Below are 27,833 nucleotides of genomic sequence, written 5' to 3'. Positions count from 1 at the left end.
TGCGAGCCACAGTTTGTGGAGAAAGATAGATTTTGTCAAATTTCTCAACTAGCTCCATAGGACAAATACATGCCGCCAAATCCATTAGGCACTACTTGATTACATTCCCTTCCGTGAAGGGTTTCCCAGCTTTGGCAATTCGCGGCAAACATTTGTAGCTTGTTCGTAAAATGGGTCCACCAACCTCGCTCTCTTCAATCATCTGTCAGACAAAAATACGGCAAGTCAAAATTTTAGTATTTTTCAGATAATTCAATCATTTCTTCATTCCCGTTTGTAAACAAGCATTTAAAAATTAAAACAATAATATTTACAGAACAGTGCTACTTGAAATTTTACAGTATTTCAGTTCTTCTAACTTCGATTGGCGACTGGTGTCTGTCAAATCACCGTAATCATCCCTGTGGTTGGCACTGTAGTGCCGTTCCAAATTTGTCCTGTTTTAAAACACATTAAATCTCGGCGGCACACTAAAAATTTGGCATGCCCTTTATAAGCTGTACAGAAAAATAAAATTTCCCATTCTGCTTTGAAGGCTGCTGCTTCACCACTCCCTTTTTTTTTTAATGATGTTCAGCCATGACAACTGCGAAACTGATTTAGTTATTTAGTTACACGCTGTTAACAAAGAGCATTGGACTAGACTACAGTGACACTACACTATATGTATAGAGTCACTGTAGACTAGACTACGACTGATAGATCGACTGCTCTCTTCGGCACGGCGGGCAGACCGCTCGCTCAGCCAGCCAAGCTTCTCCCACCACTACCTTCCCCAAAGCGCTCGGAGCACTGGCTTGGAGCGCGGCCAGAGCGCTAGCGCTCGGGGAGCGCTGTTTGGATGGCCCTGTTCTAAATACAAGCAAGAAATTGCATTGCATCAGAGAAAGATGAAGGGAGACCCAAGTGCTATAATCCCAACTTCTCTACACGGCATGTCTGATGAAAGATTTTTATTATTGTTTTGGAAAACTCTCATATTCAAATTAAGAAAACTAGCAATCTTGTAGAATTCAGGTCTGATCATATTTTCGGCACTTTCGCCTTAGATAATTCCTTCTGTACGACAAGTTGTCTTCTAAGACCATTTAATCTCATTTCAGCATTGCTGGTTGGACAGGCTGATGCATTCACCAACTGGAGACATGGTTGCTCAGTTGTTATCCTGAAAATCATGTTATTTTTCAGCTTGGGAAATGCTGAGAATTGTATTTAACATCTATTGGCTGTCTCAAAAGAAATGATTTCACTCATTAGTCTAATGAGCCAGGTAAAAAACTGTGGTACATACAGACACTAAGGTTTTGGCTTGCCAAGATAACTGCTGCCCAGCCAGATCTCCTGCAGATAATGGAGTGCTGCATGGTTAGCCGCATTGCTTAGAATTTGACTGGAGCTGCTGTCTCTTGTATCAGACGACCACCTCTCAGTTGGTTTCATAAGGACGAACCCCGTTCCAGTCCTCATTCCTGAATTAAAAGCCTTGGACAGACCAGAAATAGAACACTGTGCATCCATATAAAAGTGGTGGTGGTGGTTATTGTTTTGAGAGGAAGTACAATTGGGCAACCATCCTCTATATTCCGATAGGAGGCAGTATGTAACTTAACTTTAGGTTTTATACAAGAAAATATCATACACATTTTCTTTGTAACTCTGATGGTTTTCCAGGAAATTACTCTTTTTGTGTCGATGCACGCATTCTAGAGCAACTGCTGTCCAAACACTGTTTGACTAGCTACTTGTCCCTGGCAGATAGACCACAAAACATAGCGTAGAAAGTGACCTTAATTCACAGAGTTGTTAAATAAACTCATTTTTGTTATCCGCGACTTAAAAATGACAGCCTACATGTTAATGTTGGGTAGAAATGTAAGTCAGTGACATTGCCAACTATGAGTATGACAGTGATAGGTGTGTTCTGCTAGTTCATATGTATATATTTTTATCTTTTCATCACACATTACAATTCCACTGTTCATAATGTTAACGTAATACAGCCATGTATAATAATAATTTTGAAGGTTTATTCATTACTGCTTCTTCATTATTTCTAGGTTTGAAATTGCCTGTACAATACTGTTAATTCCAAACAATACCATTGTATAGGTATAATGGGCTATATATTTTTTCTTTATTTAAAATAGCTATTTGCTTGATGTTGCAATGACTTGGGGATGTTTTATGGCAATAAAATGGTAGGATAGGGCGATAGCAAGATAGTCGAGGAAATCAGAAACTATTATACAGAGTAATAAAATCAAAAAGAATAAATCAAGAAAAAATTAAGGCATTAGGGAGAGAAGATGGATCCATAATACATGACGAAAATGATCTTCAGAAGGTGATGGGAAAGTATTTTGAAAAACTTTATAATGAGGATGACTGCTCAGAGGAAGGAGATAAGAAGATGGAAATAATAGATGGAGAAAAAGAAGAGAACCCGATAACATGGTTGGAACTTGAAAGGGCAGTCAAAGCAATGACCAAAGGTAAAGCAAGTGGAAAACATGAATTCAGTGCTGATATGATTAAGGCAGCAGGAAGCATTAGACTACAATGGCTATACAGAGCCCTCAATGCCATATGGAAGGATGAAAGGATACCTGAAGATTTGCAATACCAATATTATGGTCCAAAGCATTGTACCACTGTTCAAAAAAGGAAATAGGAAGAAATGTGAAAATTATAGAGGTATAACCCTATTATCACATGGGCTAAAAATAATGGAGAGAGTCCTAGACAAAAGACTGAGGGATATAATAGAAACGGTTAGAGGAAGAACAATATGCCTTTAGACCAAATAGATCAACAACAGACTTGATATTTACAGTGCAAACAATAATGGAAAAACATCTGAAAAGGAATAAGGAAATCATCTTCATATTTTTGGATTTGGAAAAAGCTTATGATACAGTTAAGAGAAAACATGTATGGGAATGCCTACTGAAAAGGAATGTACCAAAATCATTAATTAACAAGATAAAAATATTGTATCATGAGAGTAAAAGCAGTGTACAACTGGGGAAGTGGTGATTCTGAAACATTTTATACAAAGAAAGGTCTCGAGCAAGGAAGTGCACTGTTGCCATTATTGTTTATTATATTGATGGATGAAATCCTAAAACTTGTAAAACAGGGCTGATGACCTAGATGTTAGGCCCCTTTAAACAAGCATCAAAACGTGTAAAACAGAGTATCAGTAGTGATGAAGTGAATGCTTTGGTATTTGCAGATGATGTGATTTGGGGAAAGGGAGAAAAGTATGTACAAAGAAGACTGAACATTTGGAATGAAAATCTGAAGGAGTTTGGAATGGTAATTAGTAAAAAGGAAACTGTAGTCATGCACTGTGGAAAAGAGAAAAAGAGAAGCCAAGTGAACAAAGACAGAGAACGGTTTGAGAATGTAGAACACTTTACATATCTGGGTAGCATTATTAATGGAAGTTATGAAATCAACCCTGAAATTAATAATGGACTAAGTAAAGGTACAACATTTTATCATCAAGTCAGAGAGCTTTTATGGGATGACAAAGAACACAAGAGAAGGAAATTAACATTATATAAATAGTATTTCATACTAATTGTAACATACGTACTAGAAACGCTGGTAACTAATAAGAGACAAGATAGTAAGATCCAGGCAGTAAAAATGAAATTTTTAAGAACATCAGTTAAAAAGACAAGAAGTACAATTCAAAGAGAAGAGCTAAATATAGAATGTTAGTACAGAACATACAGAAAGAAGACTGAGATGGTTCAGATATGTAAAAATAATGGGAAAGGAATGGGTAGCAAGAAGGGAATTAGAAAGAGAAGTTAAGGGAAAGAGACCAGTTTGAAGACCAAGAAGGTGGATGGATCAGATCTGGAAGGACATTAGAGAAGCTGGATTGGATGTAGTGGAAGTAATGGAGCAGGAAAAGTGGAAGGACAGAAAGTTGTGGAGGAGGCTTGTTAACTACACCCGGGCAACTGGAGTGGGATGATGATGATGATGATGATGATTATGGCTAGCATTAGGAAGAAAGTGACTGTGGCCATAATTAAGGTGCAGTCCCAGCATTTGCAAGGTTGTGGAAACGGGAAATCATAGAAAACCATCTTCAGGGGTGCCAACAATGAGGTTTGAACACACTATTTCCTGAATGCAAACTGGCAGTTAAATATCTCGAACCGCTTAGCCAACTCGCTTGGTGGTATCTATATTTGTTACCGATGTTATTGAATTATCAATATTTTTAAGTATTGATACGTAAGTATTGTATTGAATTGGGTATTGCAATGTCCCTATGTATGCTTGACTTTATAGCAGTGACCTATATTAGATACACTTCTGGCTCAGCCAGCCAGTCTATGTAGTGTAGTATTAACTCCAATGTTACCAAACTCTCAATACAATGTATAAGGTATCAATTACTAGAATGTAACAATTATGGTTTTATTAAGAGCATGAATTACATTTGGTAAAAAGTAATGATTACAAACGAGTAAGAATAACTAAAAAATACTTAAATACAAAGTATGTTACAAGTGTTATTATTTTTTTAATATCCACCTGTTCAATACAAAGAGATCTTTTTTAGAAATTAAATATTATTATAAAATGTTAAGGGACATGTTTCCCCCATATTAAGGGTATCAACAGCCTCAAACTCAAACCTGTATGGTGAAAAATCAGGATCCTGATTGCTCTTACAAGTTATAAAAAGAGGATATCAATGTAGGTGTCTGTCCAAACATAAAAATTATTAGAATGTTCTTAGCTAAAATCGCAGTATCAAGCTGCATGTCAAAAGTTCACACGATTATACTTTCTGGAGCGTTGAGTCAATGCACCCAAAAAAACTTGTTGGGGGTAGAACAATAAACAGCTCAATCTTTATAATGAAACAGAAATGTGCCTCCTTGAATACTCCTGTTAGAGGATAAGAAAAAGCAAAGCAGATGGACTGTTAAAGATGCCAATTTCGTATGTTGTGATAAGACAACAGCCCTCTTAAGTGGCTGTTCAGCTGCCTATAGTCTATTTAACTGGCTGAAAGAGTGAAAGTCAAATGCGTTACGATAAGATAAGTCTTCCTTAAGTAGTTGTGGGAGTAAGGAAAAAACATTTGGTTGTCGAAGGTATATCGAAGTGTGGTGTGAAGTCTGTAACAAGAGGAGAGTGAATGCTTAGGAAAGGTATTTTTGAAGAGAATGTGGGTTTAAAAAAAGAAAAAAGAAAAAACCATGGAAAATTTACAAAACACTTACCCTTTCCTCTGTAAAGATGTAAATCAGTTATGGAAAGGTTAGTTGACGAAAAACGTTATGTGTAGGTTCATTTATTTCTTTTACTGTTACAGTGTTAAACAGTTGCTATGGTAGCGTTGAATGACTGACACTTGTGCTTCTAGTATAGTATCGATGCGAGATTGGCGGAGGGGAGGGGGTAGGCGGGGTGTTAAGTCTGTGTTGTTGGTTGCGAGAGATTTGTATGGTCGGACAGGGAGGGAGTTTTGTTGGATTGCGGGGTGGACATTGATATCCTACATCGATATCCTTTTTTTATAAGTTGTAAGAACAATCAGGATCCTGATTTTTCACCATACAGGTTTGAGTTTGAGGCTGATTATGCCCTTAACATGCATGAAACATGTCCCTGAACATTTTATAATAATATTTAATTTCTAAAAAGGATCTCTTTGTATCGAATAGGTGGATATTAAAAAAATAACACTTGTAACATACTTCGTATTTATGTACATTTCAATACGGACCTAATATGAGAATTATAACGTGTAATAAAAAATACTTGTTAAAAGTAATTTGATTAGTGTTACTCAGTTGCTTCCCAACCAACCAACCAACCAACCAACCATACATACATACATACATACATAAATCATAGTTGTTATATCTTTTATTTTAGCATTCAGTCTGCAAGCATCTCTGAATTAACCATATACTTTCATTATCCTCTATCCTCTATTATTATTATTATTATTATTATAATAATAATAATAATTATTATTATTATTATTATTATTATGAAAATGGGGGCATGATTAGTTCAGTGGCTTAGCTGCTGGCTTCCCACCCAGAGGGCTAAGGTTCGAATCCCGGTCGATCCTGGGTTGAGATTTTCATCTCTAAAATCACGTGACATCAGGAAGGGCACCCGGTCTTAAAACCCCAGCCAAAACCAAAATGAGCCTGGGTGGCTCCAGCAACCCCAGAAAATAATTGGGATAAGCTGAAGAACACAATAATAATAATAATAATAATAATAATAATAATAATAATAATTGTTTTATTCTATCAGATGGCAGAGAAACAGTACTCTGCTCCACTATTTATGGCTGAGATTCTAATTCATTTTGTAGTTTGTCCGACTCGTTGGCTGAATGGTCAGCGTACTGGCCTTCGGTTCAGAGGGTCCCGGGTTCGATTCCCGGCCGGGTCGGGGATTTTAACCTTCATTGGTTAATTACAGTGGCCCGGGGGCTGGGTGTTTGTGCTGTCCCCAACATCCCTGCAACTCACACACCACACATAACACTATCCTCCACCACAGTAACACGCAGTTACCTACACATGGCAGATGCCGCCCACCCTCATCGGAGGGTCTGCCTTTCAAGGGCTGCACTCGGCTAGAAATAGCCACACAAAATTATTATTATTATTTTGTAGGTTAAGCATGGAGTGTGTCACCATGGATCTTTCTACATTCCAGCATCGTATAATGTGGAGTGTTGAATGGGCATTTCTTCACCCTTCCAAATTTCAACACCTCTACCAGATTTGAATTGGGATCTGGAGGCCAACACTGTACCACTGATCCACAGTTTATACATAATGTAGTAATTAGTTATTGCACTTTTCACTCTCAACAATTTAGTTCTTGATTTTTTAATGTTTAAATGTAAACAAATTCATTTTCGAACAGTGTTTACAATATAACACTACTCTAGAAAGTTCCACATATCCCATTTATTGGTAAAGCCTACTTTACTGACTAAACATTACAACTCTTGTTCCATTACACTGTTAGGACTGAATTCTTTACAATCGTAAGGTACAAATTCCAGGTTTGACAGCAACCGTCCTGACTGGGGATTAATGTATTATGAATCTCCTTTCAAGCTCAGTCCCATCCTGGAATTGTACACAAATACATAGATCTATTGTGCCTAAGATTGCAGGATTAATTCCCAGTATTGTAGTTTTTATGTAATGTTTTAAAGAGGTTCAAATAATGATGCATATATTTTCTATCTTAAATCACATACAATGGTAAATCAGTTTAAGTGAAAATAACATAAATTACTGTATTAATATTTTTTGGCTAGTAGGAAGTATGTTTCATAATAAATCCCAAACTTATTGGTAGGGAGCTGAGTCATTTATATTTATTGCATCAGATCTCGAGTAATAGGAGAGAGCAGAGAAATACAACATATCGTCCCAACAAGAAGTACATCACCTTTCCTTCGAAGTTTCTTGACATAATAGAGATTCATATATGTCTTCTTTGTGGTGAGCTCTCCAGGTTTGAAACAATTACAAGAACTAATTAATCTGCTGTTTGTGTGTTATACATTTTATTTTATAACCAGAAATATTACTTTCTTTCCTTTTCTGATGCCATCTGCTCACAAAAGTTTGGCAACAGACATGGAGTAACTTTTCCTATTTTCTGGTTCCTGCACTAGTTGCCATATCACTGATGTTGCACCACTTGGGAGGTTCTGTGTCCAGGATAATCTTCTCCGCCCACATCCACATTTCCTTTCTGTCTTGCCTATCATGATAAGTTACATCAGGATGGTACATTATTCTGTTTATGGTAGATATAACTTAATGGTGACTAAAATTCAGGACACATCACTTCTAAAAACCACATTACTTCTAATTTTCATCTGTGCTATTAAGTTATGTACATGATTATTTTATACTCTAATATTCCCCATGTGTTAGACAAGTAAATTGGTGAGGTGATGCTGATGGTAATAAGTCAAATATGATTACCTGCCAAGAAATTATGTGGGTTGGGAAAGAGTTTTAGGGTTGGTTTATTTCCATATGCATCACTTGGATGACTTCCTTTCTGTAACATTTTCTGATGCAACTTTTTCTGTGAGCTCAGTTTGTTTTCTGTCAATAAGCATGATACAAGTTTTATTTTTAATGCATCCTTCATCAACTATTGGGTTATTTTTCTTTCTTTCTAATGGAAGATAAACTAAGGCAAATTAGATCTGGGTAATGGAGATATGAACATCTAATCCTCCTGTTTCATAGGGAACGCATCTGTTCACTTGAAGGTTGTCCATGATCTGTTTTGCTTCATTTCACTTAATTTGCCAATAATTTTTGTGTTTAGAACCTGACAGTGTTCAATCAGACATAAAAATCTGGTTATCTGAAGGAAAATCAAACTTCTAATTTGCAAGAATTTCCCCATTCCTAATGTTGTCAAACAAGGCAGGCTCCTTTTCCTCCTGGCAGTGCTTCATCTCAGCTCGGTTGGACAGGCCTGTTTGGTAGCTGGTCAAGGTTTAAATCCTGCTGTACCATCCACATAATAAAACTACCAAACAACTTGATAGATGGTTAAAATGTAATTTGATAATAGCAGTCTTCAAACCGTAGAACTGATAAACATCTATTTACCAGTTATAGAAAGGAAAATAAAACTCTATCTCCAATACCAGTTTCAAATAAATTTTGGGTTAATAGTTCTTTTATTGTAAAGTTGTTAGTCATTGGTTCCTATTGGTTAGAGAACAGGATCTAATAGTTAGACTGTATACATTTGGTAGTGAAGGGAATATATAAATTTCCTGTGCATGGTTTTTGAGATAGCTTGTCTTAATCATTTCTTCTCTTCTGTTTCAGTTTATAGCTGCGAGTGATAAATTGTGGTTCATGCTGGAGATGTACTCGTTTGTAGACTATTTCACAATACCTCCTTCCTTCGTTTCGATTTATTTGGATAGAACGTGGATAGGTAAGTATTAGTGTTTCATGAATTCTTGAGCAAGCAAGACTGGTGATTTAAAACATACCTGTATGAATAACATTAATCTCAGTACTTCTAAAAAATATAGTTAAGATTTTTACATTTTTAAATAGATCATAAGATCAAAGTTACATTTTTGTAAATTCTTATAATATTTAAGGGTGACACAGTTCTGTGATAAAAATGCTTAATCCTTTTCTCTAAAAATGGAGAATGTTGGATAATCATAATTTAGCAAAATATATGCATGCACATATGCACAGAGCCAACAGTCAATTTCCTAGTCAATGGAGTAAACACTACAATATGTTTGCCAGTTTGGAAGATTTGAAACTATATGACAATTAAGGGCTTGCACATTTTGCATGAGAAACATTGCCACAATTATTTTCCCCTTTCCCCTTTCCTTTCCCTGAAAATGTTATTTGTCATCCCTTGTGAAAGAAACATGACTTCTCGGGTAAGAGCCGTCGCCACAGTTGCGGTATTACAGGAAAAGCCCTTGAATTCCTGAACTTCACAGGATAAGTTGAACCTTAGGCGACCCCCTGTGGGTGGGGGACGCAGACGAAGAATACACCCACGGTATCCCCTGCCTGTCGTAAGCGACTAAAAGGGGAAACCAAGGGATGATTGAATTAGAACCATGAAACTACTTGCGATTAGTACCACCATGTGGGGAACACCATGGGTCGCTTTTACTTGCGTGTAGTACCACTATGTTAGGTACCAAATAGGTTTGTGATTAGTAGCAAACGTTTACAGTGCTGGCTTTTACAGTACCTGTGATTAGTACCACAATATGAGCGACACCATGGTTCTGGCTTGCGTATGATTAGTACCCACTATATGAGGAACACCACGGGATAGCGTGAGTCCCTGTGGTTAGTACACTTATGTGATGAACACCATAGGTTTGCGTTGCCTGTAAATGGTGCTGCAATGTGCAAAACACCATAGGTCTCTATTACATGTGCGAATTTCGTTACCTGTGAGTAGTGCCATACTGTGTGGAATACCGTGAGTCTAGCCTACTTTTGATTAGTACCGCACCATGACAAATACCATGGTTCTACTTTCCTAGCGATAAGTACCATTATGCGGGGCCGATGACTTGTATTTTGGACTCCTTTAGACTAAAAGTATCATCGATTCAGTATTATGCTATAGACTCAGTCCCTTGGTCAGTAATACTATTATTTCACGTCAGTTTCTGTGAATGCAAGACATTGCGGGTCGGATCCACTAATTGTTTTAAATTCATATCCATCCATTCATTCATTCTTTGTCCTCACATTTTGAATTCTGGTCAGTGGAGGATTTTGGACTTTTAATTTGTCATTCCATTTCATCTCATTTCGTACCATTAGGGGCCGATGACCTAGATGTTAGGCCCCTTTAAACAAGCATCATCATCGAACCTTAGGGGAGCAAGCTGTTAGCCTGAGGAGTGTTCAATTTTGCTTGCCGGTTAGCAGCGAGATTGGTGAATAACACAGTGAGCCTATTTGTGCTTGTATTTCACATTCTATTCAAAAGTTAGAAATTTATTTTGTGTTAAATGGTACAGTGAAGTGTAGCGAATATTTGCCGTGTGATAAGGTAGCCTACATCTGGATTAGAAACATAATCGTTTGAAATTGCCTAGCGTGGTGCATATTTGTCTCGTGATATTCTGGCTATGGTTATGGAAAAAGTCATAAAATTCCTTACTGATGAAGACAAAATTACTGTCAGAAACTGGACTGGCGTCCACATCTTGAAGCGTGCAGAGGTCGTGAATGTTGAAGTCGCACCTTCAAGTTTTGACTCTATCACTCAAGTTGATCGAAATTTTGTTAGATTTAAAATGGTGGCCAAAGTCATTTCTGCCAATCGCACATGGTCGCATGTACCCTCTAATTCATTGTCAAAGAGTATGACCAGAGAATAATGTTTAAACTGCTCCAAAATAAGACTTCTACTAACATTTGTTTTACAAAAAGTGTGATTTGTAATAATACTTCGATATTTCTATTGGCCCCCATGCACATGTTTTCATATTTGTTGTTGGTTTGGTGTTTTTCACAACTTTCAGTGCATTTATTATTTTATAAGCCCCAGTAGAAAATGTTTTCATATTTGTTCTCTTGTGCTTTTCACACCTCGTAATAGTACTTTCCTCTCATCTTTAGATATGGTAGATATAGTTTATACTACCCACGGATACACGACATGAAATGCCCTCATATTGGAAAAAATCATATTTAGTGTCTCCATATTCAAGAAGAAGAAGAAGAAGAAGAAGAAGAAGCATACCATTAATGCTGTCTAATGAATACAGAAAGAACTATGTGACATTAAATGAAGCCTGATGTTTCTCTCAACATGTCTAAGCATTGATATACTTTATGTCGGCACTTAAGAGGTTAGGATTCATCCAAAGCACATCAATAAAATTCTGAATGAAATGAACTTACAATTAAACTCTCTCTACTACCTCATAACTTAGAGAAAGAATTAAATCCTTTTAAAACCCATGTAATCTATCATCCTGAATTATTTTATTCTATTCTATTCAGTTCATTACAACCCCTGAGGATCATGCGTGACTTGTTCGGCACGTCTTCTTACTTCCCAATACCTCTTCATTCTTTCTCTCTGCTTCCGTGATCTGAATCTCGATCCTGGTGTCCGTCAATTTGTGACCTTCCACGAGCTTTCTGTATTTGGACCTATGCTGTACTGTCATCAGTGGATATTTTTCCTTTATACCAATAGTCTCCCAATCTTCTTCTGACTTCCTTCATCCACTTATTTCCAGGTAAGCAGGTTGCATTCCTTATCTTCTTCGTCAGCCTACTGTCATCCATCCTAATGAGATGTCCAACAAACCCTAACCTTCTCTTTCTTATCACACTCGAGATTGGTTCTATACTCTCATATAGTTCCTGCCTTGATCTGTGTACCCAGATTTTACCTTGCTTTTTGGTGCCCCATATATGTCTCAAGATTCTTCTTTCCTCCTCCTCCAGTTGTATGCATGCTCCTTTGCCCAATGTCAGCGTTTCAGTTGCATATAATGAAGCATTCCTGATGGTTATTGTGTAGTGTCGCAGTTTGGTGTTCCTTGAGAGGTTCTTCTTTCCATATGTAGTCGTGGCTGCATATCGTAGTTTCAGCAGCAGTTGAGCTCTGTCTGTGGTACTTTTGTTGCTTTGTACTTTACCCGTGATGTTCTCACCTAGGTACCGAAAGCTGTTGACTCTCTCTACCACGTTCCCTTTTACATTCCAATCGGTCTTCGTATTCAGTACTTTCGTCTTGTTGTAGACTATTTTTAGATCAACCTTTGGTGCATTCTCGGCTAGATTTGCTAGTGCCAACTTCACGTCTTCTTCCTTCTCATGTAACAACACCATATCATCTGCGAAGGCAAGGCAATCTACTATGACATTGTTTTTGATCTTATATCCGATCTGTACACCTTTAATTCCCATGGTTCTGTTCAACTGTCTCCACTGCTTCACCACTTCATCCAAAACTAGGTTAAATGATATTGGCGACAGACCATTCCCTTGTCGGACTCCTGTCTTAATTTCAAAGCTGTCTGTCAACATACTCCGGTATCTTACTCTAGCGGTTGTAGCCTTCAATGTTTCCCACACCAATGCATGTGTTATAGAATCCAATCCTCTGTCACATAAGATGTTCAGTAGTGTGTTCCTGTCTATCGAGTCATAGGCTTTTGTGAAGTCTACAAATGTCACTATTGTGACTTTCCTTTCCTTTCCTGTGTCTGTGTTCTGTGATTCTCTTGAGTCCAAAGATCTGTTCTACTCAGTTTCTCCCTTTCCGGAAACCACTCTGGTATTCTCCTACGGTCGATTCAAGCTGTGCTTCCACTCTATTCAGCAATAATCTTGAGTATCTTGTACCCAATGTTTAGCAGTGAGATACCTCTGTAGTTATCCAGTATTATTTTGTCTCCTTTCTTATGTACTGGTATAATTATGGCTTCTTTCCAGTTGCTAGGTATCTTCTTATTTATCCAGATGTCTATTATTATTCTGTACATGCTTTCTTCCATTGCAGGACCAACCCATTTGATCTCCTCGGCGCATATACCATCATTACCTGCCGCTTTGTTGTTCTTGAGATCCTTGATTGCCTTCACAATTTCTGTTCTGGTGGGTGCTCGTCTTTGGTTGTTGCCTCTGCTGTGTTGTAAAGTCAGACTCCCTGTGGGTGCTTCTGTGTTCAGTAGATCTTTGAAATATCTGCCATTTCCTTGCGTACGTCTTTTTCACTTATTTTCAACTCGCCATCTTGTCCTTTCACAAAAGATTCTTCCGTCTCATAACCTTTTATCCTGCTATTCATCTCCTTAAAGAAGGATTGTGATTTCTTTCTTAAATGCATGATCATCTTCTTCCAGCCTTTCATTCCACCTTTTCCTTCTGGCATTCCTGATCATCTTGGCAGCCATCCTTCTCGCTGTCTCAAATGTTGACAGGTCCTCTTCCTTCTTGGTAGTCTGCCACCTTATCCACATCTTCCTCCTGTACTCTACCGCCTCTTTGACATTCTGTCCACCACTCATGGTTCCTTCTCTTGTAATTAGTGGCCAATCATTTGGATTCTTCTCTAACGTTGTCCTTCAAGTTTTTCCATTTACTCTACACTGTCAGGTTCTTCATGTATTGATCTCTGTGTTTGTTCAGCAGTTTTGTGTCAATGTGGTGTGAGTTTGTGTTAGTTTTTCTCCTAGTTCCGTTTGGTATCCATCTACATTTGATTTCAGTGAGATAGTGGTCAGACTCCATTCTGCTGTTTTTCCTGACTTTGGTGTTCATGATCTCCGCATGGTTTTTGTCTCGGATCACTACATGGTCTATCTGCCTTTCACCAATTCTATTGCCTGGAATTGCCCAGTTTGTCTTTTTACTCTCCTTGGCTTTATAGTGTGTGGTCATGATTCTCATCTTGTGTCTTTAGCACAAGTTTGCAAGCCTTTCTCCAATCTTATTTGTTCTCGTGAGCACAGGGTAATCCCCTACAGGGCCTTTGAATCTCCTTTCAGTGCCTAGCTGTGCATTGAAATCCCCCAGCAAGATCGTGACACCTCTCTTGTTTGCTTCCGTTACTACCTTATCCAGTGTGTTTCAGAAGTTCTCTGTCCCTGCCTTATCTTATTTTGTTCTTATCATTTGTGCGGGTATGTGCATTGACAAGTGTGCAAGTTATATTGCCAATTTTCATCATCAAGCATGACAGTCTCTCATTCATACCCCTCCAGTCAATGATACTACTCAAGAAGCTTCGGTCTACTATAAACGCCGTACCAAACATAAATGGCTGTTGCTTTATCCTGATATCCAGTTTTCCCTTCAGTATTACATATCCTTCTGATTCCACCATATTTTCATCTCTGAATCTCGTTTCCTGTAGAGCTAGTATGCCGATTCCATGTTCCGTCATTGCATCTAGGACTCGTTTCAGTTTCTCCACTCTGATCATGGTCTGTATGTTGATGGTTCCTAATTTAAAGGTTCTCTTGGGTCTGATCCTTTGTGTCCAGCGTATTGAGTACATTAAGGTATTGGGGCGTTCCGACTCTCCCTCCGCACATGATGCAGGTTCCCCAGAATCCGACAACCTGCTTGCGTCGACCTCGGTCGACGGAGGATTAACCCCCTGGGGTAAAGTAGTGATTATCATGTGCTCCATGGTTACTTCACAAGCTGAAGTATTAAGCTGGGCTACCGCAGTATTGGTAGCGTTATTACAGCTGAGATAATGAGCCCCAGAGGGCATTTTATACGTTCTGCCAGGATAATGTTCACCCTACTTGGTCAGGGCTGGGAGTAGGCATTTCCTCCATACCCCCCAATAGCTATGGTTTTCCCTCCAATACTAGGGTGGTTTCCCACTGGGCGTTAGGGTTGCCACATCCGTACGCCAATCATCCTGAATTAAATATAAAAACCAGAAAAACACACTCCGTTTTGTCACCAGCCTGCGAAAAAAAAATTCTCTCTAGCGGAAGGTTGAAGAGTTGATTTATTCTAATTTAGGTGTGCTGATTTCAAATATGTAAACCATTTTTGCCTATCACGTACAGTTTTTTGCTACTTCAAATCCAAATTTGACATATTGTTGTAATTTTGATAGAAAACACCATGATAAAGAATAGATGTAATTTTAATGGGACATGATCAAATTGCAACGAATAGACAAAAAAGTAACTTGTTCATTGCTAGAATGTATGAATCTTGTTGATTTGCATTTGTGTTCCTCAGTAATGTTACGTGTGTGGTGATGGCGTATTATCATACGTATTTGTTTTCTCTTTCACAACCGGATTAATTCCTGTTGGCGAGTTGAAATGGTCGTTTAATTGATCTACATTAACATTTAGTTCTACATCAGATTTCTGGTTATTGATGCCAAAATATTTCATAGATTGGTAGTTAAAAAATGGCGTATGGCCTCCAGAGAGGCCTGGTGCAGGTCTTTTTCTAGTAGACGGCCTATTAGGCGACCTGCATGTCTGTGAAGATGAGGGCCCCACCTAGGATGATTTCTAATGTTGAATACGCCACACATACCCAGCCCCCCGAGCCACTGGAACTAACCAATTAAGGTTAAAATCCCTGACCCGGCCGGGAATCAAACCCGGGACCCTCTGAACCCGAAGGCCAGTACGCTGACCATTCGGCCAATGAGTCGGACGATTGGTAGTTAATGGGACATAAAAACAATATTATTATTATTATTATTATTATTATTATTATTATTATTATTATTATATTTTATGTACTGCCAGGCTATACAGTGTCAGTGGAAGTCAAGTGAACATTTGTAATGTGGAACTTACAAAGCCATTATACCATTTATTCAGAAAATTCTGCTAGAAACAGAACCTAACATTTTTATCACATCTTCAGTAATTTAGTTTCCTAATTATTCTGTCACAAACTAATAATTTATTAACTGATTATGAACTTTGCTTCTAATATACTCCTTTAAAAGAGGGTTCCAAATATAAGAATATTCAACGAATAAGTTAATGATATATATACACACTCGTGCCTTTTGAATGACCCACCATAATAACTATGCCAGGACCAACCCAAATATATGAAGTTACTGTTCATAGTGATTTTGATTTTTTGATTGGAAGATGGTGCAAAATAGTGCAGTTTCCACAAAAGGAAACATGATTTGCTGGAGAGACATGAGTAGGGCTGATGTCAGGAAAGTTTCAAATGTAAGAGAAGTTTCATGCTCATTACAGACAGAAGCCTTGAAAGATACCATTTTTGTTCAAGGACAGAAGCTCCAGTGATCCAGGAAAGTAGAGCAGTATGACAGTCTCCCATCCCTTCAACTTGGTATAGGAATCTGTTACCAGTTGCTGCAATGAAGATGAAACAATACTGTACAGCTTTGTGAGAACCACACAATTCCATTGAGATACCACTGTTAATATGTCATGCTACAACAGTACCAGAACCAGGCAAATACTGGGGCTGTACCTTAAGGCCATGGCTACTTCCTTCCCTTTTCCATCCTTGCATCACTGAAAACCTTTCATGTGTTTGTACAACGTTAAACCAGTAGCGAATGGTACCAGATTTCTACCAGATAGTGATGGAGTTGAATCTGGTACTGCTGTTGAATTAATTGTATAACTGCATGTATTAACAAACATAATAAAGGAAAATGGCTATCCCATTTAAAAAAAAAAAATTCTGATTATTTTCTGGAAAGAACAAAATATTCCAAATACCCATTATATCGTCGTTGCCGGAACAAAACTTCCTATGTGATAATATTTTTGGAGATATACTGACTCGCAGCACATATGTTATGAAGAGCTTGAATGCCTTGAGAATATTCACACAATATTGCACCTTAGATGACAACCTTACCAGCTAAAGTTCTAAGCTAAAATATTTCATATAGGAGGCTTTGTCCCAGCAGCGATGATATACTATATTTGCTAGTGCATTTTATCAGACTGTATTTTTTCACTCAGATATGGGATAATTAAATTATGATATTCATGCATTTTTGAATAATTAATATCAATGATTTCATAACCATAAAACTGAAAATAAAAATAAAATAATAATTCTGTAATATAACTACACACATTGTCTGAATATTGTGCTCTCTTTTTAATAATTTACCACCCTAAAATTTTTTTTTTCCCCCTCTCCTGAACAATTTGGTATGTGGAATATGATCTTTTGCCTGTAAACCACTGACTTACATGCTCATGAATGTCTTATTTAATTTTTTGTAAGGTATATCTGATCTGCCTTTTAGTCCAAGCTATTCTCTTTCTTGGCACTTTCAGTTCCACCATGCTTCTTAGTTTTTTGTACAGTCTGTCAATTGTATTTTTCAGAGCCTGGTATTTCTTTATTCCATGTTCTAAATAATTTTTTTTTTGTACTTTGTTCTCTTTCCCATTTTAAAAAGGACTTCTTCCATAACCTTTTACATTATTTTGATGACTTGGATATTCAAAAGACAGAAAATAGAGTAGATTTCATCTTGCTGGTAGTGATGGTTGTTCATAATGGGTTTGCCTAAGAGAATAACACACTGTAGGGCAGCAGTTAAACATCCTGTGTCAACTCTGTTAAATCAGATTTCTTCCCCAATGAACACATGTGGGGCTCAGATTAAGTCTTTCAGTGTATCTACACCAGTGATAATCATTGATCCAACCACACTGTCAAGTGGAATTTGCATGCATCATTATTGGTAAGGCTACATTCTTCACCTCCACAGTTCTGTCCATACAATGTCATATCAACACATCCTGAGTTTTCTTAAAAATCCTGTGTGTTTAAAACTGTTCTTACCTGATAGAAAATAACATACTATATTATTATAATGAATCCTTTTCTCTTCATGTAATTTTCAGCATATGGCTGAAACTCTTCCATAATACTATCTTTTTCTATTTACATAAATGTACATAAAATGTTAATCAATTATTTTTATTTTTCCAAATGTGAAATGTCAGTATTATTTCTAATAAGTTGTACATGTTAGAGAGATAAGTTACTTCAGTTGTCAGGTATGTTGACAGTGCCTCTCTTCCAGGTTTAAGATTCCTGAGAGCTTTACGTCTCATGACTGTGCCAGACATTTTGCAGTACCTCAATATCCTCAAGACTTCAAGTTCCATTCGCCTTGCTCAGCTTGTGTCCATTTTCATCTCGGTATGGCTCACAGCTGCCGGAATAATTCATTTGGTGAGTTCAAGCAGTTTTGAGTCCTAGCTGGTACTAAAGACAATGCTCTTTGATTCAGGCCATATAATCTTATTTATTTAATATAAGCAATCAATTTACATTGCCAATAGGTTCACTTCTATTATTGACTTGTGAGGGGAAGAAAAGTTTCAAAACATGTCCCGTGAGCGAGGACCATGAAAGGATAAATAGTTTTATTTTTATTTATTGTGCTTTTAGTGCCGGGGGTGTTTAGAAACATGTTTACCTGTTTGGCTTCCCTGGTGCAGGTCTTTGTATTTGACACTCGTGGACGACCTGCACATCTGGATGCGAAATTATTATGATGATGATATGGTATGCAGAGTGTAAAACCCAGTGTCAACACATAGCTTACTCCTGTCAAATAACACAAAGTGGTCTGCTCAAGGCTTAATGTCCATCCAACTGACACATTGCCATCAGCGGTGTAATATAACCTTGCTCCATGTTAACACTGCGGAAAGGTTTAGAATACCACCACCTCTCCTACCCTGTTGGCCAACTTTCTGATGGTGTCAGACTATATAGATTTTATGCCTTAATCAACAAGGCCATCAGGTGGGCAGAAGATAAATTACTGCCTTTGAAATGAAACCTGTTGATTTAGAAGTATTGTGTCTCCATCTCCTTGACTGATTTCAGCATCTGTTCAGAAGGCTCCAGGTTTGATTCCTTGCCAGGTTGGTTTTCAACCACATATAGTAAACGCTTCTGGCTCGGGGACTGGATGTGTGTTAGTTTCAATAAATATCTCTTTATAAACACACCTAACTATCAACAACCACAGAAATGCACAACAGTAAATATACCTATCCCTCCTCATAGGGTTGGTGTCAGGAAGAACATTCAGCTGTAAAGCAGGACCATTTGCATGAGCGAAACAGTTTGCACCTGCGATCCCACCAGAGTATGGGAAAAAAGTGTCGGGAGGAGATTCTTCTGTGTTGTCTCTTGTATCAAAATTACTTCCTGGTCAAAATCTGTGTGTTGCATGTCAAATATCAGGATACATTAAACATTAAAAATAACACAAAATTTCCCTTCTGTATCGAGCACCATGTGTACAAAATAAAAACTAATTTTGCTGCTCTCTTGAAGAAATTGATCGATATTACTCTAAGGTTTTAATTCGATTGAAAATGTCTTGTAAGGAATGTGTTACTATGAACTCCAGCTAATTGAAAATGGTCATTTCTTACTATAACCATTATGAAAGGCTAGTTGTATCAGAAGTATACTTTGCAGAGTTCAAGGTGTTTAGAAAAAACCACCTAAAATATATTTTAACTACAAAGTCCAGGAATATATTAGTGTTAGAGACATGAGAGTTTTTTATGTGAAGTCTAATTAATTGGCTAAGAACTGGGGGCTCTGAGCATTATATTAAAAACAAATCAGCAATAAGTGGAATGTCAATCTCTAGTCTGGCCAAAATACTGTTTCATATTATAACAATAATATAATGGCATTCAGAATGGGAAAAGAGAAATATATTAACACTTGCTATTCTACCAGTCTTAGATATGAAGGCAGTTCAGGTAAATGAAGTGAAGAACTCTGATTCATGGTTGGAGTGAAGGTATGAATATGTCGGTAAGGCTCCTTGTTGAATAAGCTATTAACCTAGAAGTTAGAGTATTACTGGCACTCTATATTTTAATGTAATTTCATCTTGTAGCAGGTCCACCTGGTGGTCAGATCATTTAAGGCATCAAGTCCTGTATGGTCTTACACCATGGTTAACCAGTTCAAGTACCATGGGTGGAAACAATTTTCACAATCAGAATACTGGCCAGCTGGGTAGGAGAGGTGGTGGTATAAAATTTCTAATCACTAGATTGTGCACCAAAAGCCTGGATTCAATTCCAAACCTCTCTGCAGTAATAATAATAATTTAGTGTGGCTATTTCTAGCCAGGTCATGTATTACATTAAAATATAGAGTGCCAGTAATACTCTTCAGGAACCTCAATGCATCAAAAATGTGCAATGGCTCGCACCTATGAGTAAGAATGTTACACAGGAATATCAATGAGGCCAATATTTTAGTGCATACTAGAAATAGCACTATCATCTTGTGAGGAAACTTCTTTGGGATGAGCTAGTTTCATTAAGATCAAAATTAATACTTTACAGGAGCTTCCATGGGCGCCCGCAAGGGGGGGCAAGGGGGGGCACTTGCCCCCCCCTGGAATTCTAAAGATGTTGATGTTCAATTGTTTAATATCATACTAGAATATTTCATAAACTGAAATTACTGACAGTCAGCTAGCATATGTTATAACTGGAAGTTTTTGTAAACAATTTAATGTTGCTGACGTTATATTGGTTTTTATATTCAAGAAAATTGTTAATGTGCCCCTCCCCTGGAAAAGATCCTGCGGGCGCCCATGGGAGCTTCTTTGTTCCAGTTACCACATACAGTACAGTCTAGAAACATGCATTCGAACCAACAGAAATATCAGAAAAATACAGTGGAAATTAAGTTCTTAAGAACTATGATTAAAAAAACTAAGAGGGGGCAAAATAAACGATGAGATACGCCATCTTGTTCAAGTGAAAAAACACTTAGTGATTTCTACCCTCCGTTGAGGGTGGACGGCATCTGCCACGTGTAGGTAACTATGTGTTATTGTGGTGGTAGATAGTGTTATGTGTGGTGTGCGAGTTGCAGGGATGTTGGGGACAGCACAAACACCCAACCCCCCGAGCCATTGGAATTAACCAATTCCCGGCCGGGAATCGAACCTAGGACCCTCCAAACTGAAGGCCAGTACACTGACCATTCAGCCAACAAGTCAGATGCCTCTCCACAGTGCTCTTCTGGAGTGTGGGCATATGATGCTGTTGATGATGATTCGTTCATTGGGTGGGGACGTTAAGTTTTGAGTGGACCCCTTGGTGTTATTCGTAAAGAGTAGGCTATGTGCTGACACCACGTTTCACCCTCTCCCTACCTCAACAACTTGCACCTGTACAAGTTGTCCATTGACATCAAATACAAAGACCTTCACCAGGTGAGCCGAACAGGTCCTCGGACACTCATGGCACTAAAAACCATACGATAAATAAATATGATGGACCAGTATCGCGCAACAAGCAGACATCCGCTCACAGCCTGCTTTAAGACACACTATATTCAAGTATAGGGACTGTTGAACTTCGTACTACAATAAAAATGTTGGAAGTATCGAAGATTAGAATTTACTAAGTTTCCTCTCGCTGTTACAAAGGATTCATCAGTAATAACATCAACAGCAGTAGGATGCAGGAAATAAATTTTTTTAAATATGAAATCATTAATATTACCTTTCATTCATTGTAAAATCAGTTTGTGTGAAGTATAAAATTTGAAATGTTATTTTGTACAGTTTTCTTATGTCTGATTTATCAGCAAGACCCGTAGTAATGGAGGTATTTGAGAATGAATTCTTAGACCTTCTCCTAAACTACAATTTTATCCAGTGAGAAGAAAATTATTTATAGCCTTCTTCCCTAACCTTAGATACAGATTTTCATTAATTTCTGTTCAGCTGTTTTCTTGTGATGTACCAGTAGATTATTTACTGTATACATCTACCCCTTAGTACCACTTCGTGATGCCTACCTCAGTTAAGAAGCTAATGAAAACTAAATGTATGAGGGTGTGGAGGTGGAAGGAATTGGCTGTGATCTATGAATAGGAACAGTCCTGGCATTTGCCCGGCAGTGAAAATGGGAAACCACAGAAAACCATTTTCAGGACAGCTGGCAGTGGATTCAAACCTACTGGTCATCCAAATGCAGAGCTTGGCTCAATAACAGTAGCATGTTAACTCTGCTGGACATGAGGGAAATTTAAAAATAGCATTTCCTGAATGTGACCCACACAAATACAAATAATTTTTTAAAGATATGTCTTCAACTTTGATTTGATGCCATTTAGGCTACATGCATGTCTATTTCAACATTCCATTTTACTCATTCAGAAGGCACAGAAACGGGTTTAATTAATTTTGAAGGGCATAAGAAGTCCGTTCAGCTCTCCATGTTGTACAATCGAAACAGACTTTCAACGTATTAGGTCGTGTTACGTACATGTAGTACGTGTTGAAGAGATGTTAAGTACAGAACAAAAATGGCCAGCCGGACACCACTGGGATCTGAACCCACAACCTCCCGATTGCGCGTCGGTTGCTCTACCAATTGAGCTATGGTGGCCTAGGCCATCTTTGTTCTGTTCTGTTTGTTCTGTTCGCATGTAAAAGATCTCTGGTGACACGTTTGGTGTTTATCTAACAAAAGTTCTAGGCCACTTCAGAAAAGTATCCTCCAAGATACCAAATTAAAGGAGGTGAGATTTTTGAAGCAGGAATGAATTTGTGGATGACATTATTGCCAAGAATACTTTCAAAATATGGTTATTTAAGGGTTACTGGAGTTGTTTTGGATAATAGAATAAAATTATTTTTGTTTTTGTAAAGAACATATCCACAAACTCCTTCCAAAGATTTTACTGTCCAAAGATTTAACTGCTATGGTGCAATAGCATTGACATTGAGGGAGGAATAGGTGGGATGATGCAGGTTTCCCCTATTTACCTTCAAGCTGTGCAGTGGTTACAATTTGCAAGACAAGTTTGTGTTGTCCGTTAGAGTAGATCACATTAACTGTGGTGTGGAAGTGTTTTTACAGATTAAGTTTGCACAGTAGCTCTTGACAATGGGACAAGTGGTAATTGTGAAGGTGTTGGAGGTTACTTTGGTATTTTGGAAGGTGCACCTACAGGTGAAGAGTTTTATTTGTGAACAAATAAAGAAACGGTTTCAGAAAAAGAAGTGTTATAGCAGAGGTGAGTAAACTTGTAATCGATGAGGAGGCATGAGATGAAGAAAGTCACAATGTCACCATCATCTCCAAGAAATACAAAAACAAACAAAGATTCCAGAAGGGTATCTAGCTGATGCATATCTACCAAGGGAAAATGTCAAAAATTTTGATCATCTCCATTTGTCATCCTGGAGCAATTGATGACACTTCTCCTGAAACTTAAGTCTTTGCACAGGAAAAGGAAATAATGAGTTGGACTGTTGCAAAACTTCAAAAATACTCAAACAACAGAGCTTGTCAGACCCAAACAGCCTGCAGGATGTGATAAACTGTGAAGTGCACAACCATTTTATAGCAGAGAGACAGGAAAACTTCACAATACATGACCGTACAGTGGAACTCTGAAATTTAAGAAGAGAATTGACGACAATTCTCTGCTGTTCAAAGCTTCCAACTCGTGGGTAAATATTTTTAAACATAATAATAAGCTTCTGCTACCAAAAAAGGATTAAAGGAATAATTATAGATTCAGGAATGAAAAATTATGAGAAACATCTAAGAGCCAAGATTTAAAAATGGAATTCTTCACCCTAAACTTAATTGTGAAATATATGATCTTTCTAGAATCATAGATTTGATGCAACTGCGTCAAATGCAATTTACAGGGCATTTAGAAAGAATGGACTCAACCAGACTTTGCCCCAAAATGTATACATTTCTGTAAAATAAGGTCACTAGACCAAAATGGTGTAAACTAATGGAGAGAGACCTTAATGAACTAGGAACAGGAACTTGCACAGTCCTTATGAGTGAAGATTTACTAGGCAAGAAGGAAGGCTGAAAAAAATGTTTATTCCGCATGGTCTTTGGTGACCTATTTGAGGAGGAGGACGTTATTGTTACAAAGAGGAACACTTTTGCAATTTTGTTTCCCATAAAAACGAACCAAAATGCCATTGAAATATTGCACTTTGCATGGTGCTACAGGCTAATGTGGCCATTTTTTTTCTCCATAACATCATTCTGTCTACATTTTCAAAAATATGAATAAAGACAATTACAGTGATGAAGGAAATATGTATGAACACTTATTAGAACTTTTATCTCCAGTGCTGATGGCTAGGGCTACTTGAATTTCTTGAATTAAATGGTGCTGAATTCTTGAGTAAAAAGAGGGGGAAAATCCTTGAGTAGCGAGGGAAAATTTTGGGGTAGAAAAGACAGATTCTTTAATAATGTGGATCTTGTGAAAATGAAAACTCTGGCAGTATATTCAAATATTTATATTTTAACTGCAAAATTATCACTACAAAAAACAGAAATTGCAAACATTAAAGACAAAGAAGATATTTATAAACTTCACCTCCCTGCTACCTTTGTGGTTTACATTCATAATTGCAAATTTATCATTGTGAGATTTAGTTTTGAAATTGGCCAACACATAAGAAAAGTTTGAAAAGAATCTTTCACAATTTACATTTGCACTGAAATCCACAGTGCCCTTAATGCGCCATCAACAAAGGGTCGATGATCCTCACACATTGCCTGAAGAGCGTCTTCCACAGATATTTCCGCGTTCTTCTTCAGAAGGTCCTGAAGATCATTCATCAATGGGAATACCTTTCGTTGATGGTATTTTGCTGAATAGAGCCTTCAGTTTGTCTCCTGCAGCAGACTGTGACAACACAGCTCAGACACTGGCTCCAAAAATGTACAGGCCGGGTCCGCTAATAATCACGTGGTCCAACTTTGTATGCATATGGCCTGCCATCTTCTTTATTTCCTCCATTGCTCTGCCCCTAAGATTACCTTTCAGGGAATGCAGCTCTTCATGGAGCCTGTTGCTGAAAATTCCTGCAGCAACCACTTGTAAACACTTCTTCAAATTCTGTAGTTTGCGATACACTTCTGCATCAATTGGTTTGAAATTTGTCTCATCTTAGTAATAAAGGTTTCATCACAAATGCTACAGTTCTAATGAAAAGAGCTTGCACATAAAGCACTTGTAACTCCAACTCGATTATATTCTGCAGATGTGAAGATGTAGTGGTGAATGATTTTTTTCCCATCACTGAATGGGAAAAACTCTAAAAGAATGTCCAGTTATCTGCCAGCCATTCAACTGCTTCCAGCAAGGAATTCCATCTTGTTGCAACAGGAATTAGAAACATCCCAGCCACCTCGATTCTTTCTCCTGCAGGAACTGTCGGCAAGGGGCACCCTCCTGTTGAAAGTACCATTGCTGCAGTTCAGCGTCATCCAATTGCTCAACAAATTCACTGAAAATGCGCCAGTACCTTTCAGTGTTCACTGTATCATGGAAAACAATTAGATCCATGATTCTCTCTGCTGATAGTGCAAACCAAACTCAGACTTTCATTGGGTGCATAGGTATTTGTAGAATGCCAAATGGATTTTGTGTTGACCAAATGAGTGTTCTGTGATTTTATGTAACCACTTAGGTGAAACCATGCCTCATCTGTGAACCATGTAATGGACAGTTTGCCATGATATTTAACAACGTTCATCTGGAACCAACGATAATATTCCACTGTAGGCTTATCTCACTCAAGAAGCTCATGAACAGACATTATCATATACACTGTAAGCCAGTCTTCCGCACAGCTGTCTGACACATTGCGTATGAGTACGCTGTCTCCTGTGACAGATGCCTTGAAGACTTATGGGATGATCGCTGTGGTCACTCCTGAACATGCACAGTAACTGTCGGAACTCAAGATGAACGATGCTTGCCAGTTTCACTCACAAGATGTTCAATTGTTTCCAACTTGTGTACCAATGCCAGTATTGTGTCCCTGTGTGGATAGATACAAACTTCACATTCCCTCTGGTATGTCCTTTATGTGGTTATGACAGATTTCATTATCCAATAGTTTTCAAGAAATACCAGTTTCTGCACCTTGACTGACAATGACAAAACAATAATGACGCCCGACACAATCAAATGACAATAAAAAACTTGAAGTAGCAACTCCAACTGCACCATCTGATGACAAGTGCCTTAAGCTCCCACGTGGCATGTAGTCCAAACTACAAGACCTCCTGCATCATTTGATAGGCACATTAAACATTTTGGTGTATTCCTATTCAAATAATGGATGAATATTAACCATGAGTTTTATATGAATCTCCTTGTACATAACTTTAAATGTGATATTTAGCGCTTGGGTTTTCAAGACCTAAAATCTCTTGGATATATGCATGCACTTATGCTGATAATTTCTAAATGACGTTTATTGATTTTCACTTGGGTATACTCTTATTTTTGCTTGTGATTAGGCAACCCTTGGCAGTGGTATGGGAGAATGGTGATAAATAAAGAGCCTTGAGACCATAAATCTGACCTGAGCCTACCTGGCTCCTGCCTGCAATTAATAGAAGGAAGGAACAAATATCAATACATAGGTAGTTGTAGCAAGAGAAAATCATAGCCAAACCTGTGACTGTAGGGGTTCTGGTGCCAGATGTCAGGCCAATTGTATTATGTTAACAGATCTATCAGTTTCAATACCTTGGGTGTAATATACTGTAGTTAAATATTTACAACATCTGCGGATAACAATTCATGGATGCAGATACTATTTTGTATATCCGCAAAGGGGTCCACTTATGTTCAAGAAAAAACAAAACAAATTATGACACAAATATTTGGAAATATGACTCAAAAGAAATTTAATATTGTCCAAAATTTACTTGCATGATAGCAGCAAACTTTCTAAATTCCTAGCATTGGTTTGTTTTCTCTAATTTGATAACTACCGGGCGAGTTGGCCTAGCTTGCATCTGGGAGATAATGGGTTCAAACCCCACTGTTGGCGGCCCTGAAGATGGTTTTCCGTGGTTTCCCATTTTCACACCAAGCAAATCAGGGGCGCATTCTCCTTGAATGCAAGGCATTCACTGCATGCGTTATGATAACACAAAGAACTGTCTGATGTACGATTTTAGGTTGTTTTAAGTCAAATATTAAAGATTTCATCTCTCAGAAGTTCAAAAGGTCCGCGCAACTGTACTAGTTCCGTTGCTTGACTACGTGTGGTGCTGGTGTAGTCTCGTTGTCTACTCCTCTCTAGGAAGAAAGAGACAGCATGGCGGAGTTAAGGATGCAAGGCATTCAATCTTAAAATTGCATTCGGTGGCAGACGTAGTTCTGAAACCCTCCGAACGATGTCGCTGCAATTGAAACTTGGTCAGAATTTGTCACCCCATACCCGTGCTACCCTCTGCCATCTGTTAGCAACTTGGAGAAAGTCGACATGTTTACAGCGAACGGTACCCACAGATTATCCCCCAGCGAGAACCCAACGTGACGAAACTGACCAATGCCACTGAGGTGACTTTCCTTCAGTGCTTCAGTTGTGGCTAACTCGTGAGTTAATTCATTGTGTGTTTTGCTGATTAGTGAGTTCATTCTGTGTGTGCTGTTCCTGTGCTATTCGTCGTTTTCGGTCTTTTATTATATTTTGCGCTTATTGTGGTATTAACGATGGATGAGTCTAAAACGGATATAATTGTAAATCAGTTTACTGGCCGTTCGTTTGATGAAAAGATTCAAATAGTTCAAGCCGGGAGACCTCTACCTTCCGTAGTATATTTCTGCTTTACCGGGCGAGTTGGCCGTGCATGTAGAGGCGCGCGGCTGTGAGCTTGCATCCGGGAGATAGTAGGTTCGAATCCCACTATCGGCAGCCCTGAAGATGGTTTTCCGTGGTTTCCC

The 27,833-nt window shown here is 38.1% G+C and overlaps 1 protein-coding gene across 1 annotated transcript in view; it reads left to right on the top strand.

The window, feature by feature from the left end:
• slo (calcium-activated potassium channel slo) overlaps positions 1-27,833 on the top strand; it is a 1,051,052-nt gene that overhangs the window by 443,000 nt on the left and 580,219 nt on the right. Inside the window, exons 4-5 of the mRNA XM_067152575.2 lie at positions 8,886-8,997; positions 18,115-18,266. Of these exons, the coding sequence (XP_067008676.1) occupies positions 8,886-8,997; positions 18,115-18,266 (264 nt within the window). The remainder of the gene's footprint in view (positions 1-8,885; positions 8,998-18,114; positions 18,267-27,833) is intronic.

Source organism: Anabrus simplex, chromosome 8 (assembly GCF_040414725.1).
Source record: "Anabrus simplex isolate iqAnaSimp1 chromosome 8, ASM4041472v1, whole genome shotgun sequence".
Lineage (NCBI taxonomy): Eukaryota > Metazoa > Arthropoda > Insecta > Orthoptera > Tettigoniidae > Anabrus > Anabrus simplex.
Note: the sequence above shows the minus strand (reverse complement) of the source record. Positions and strands in the feature narration are given on the sequence as shown.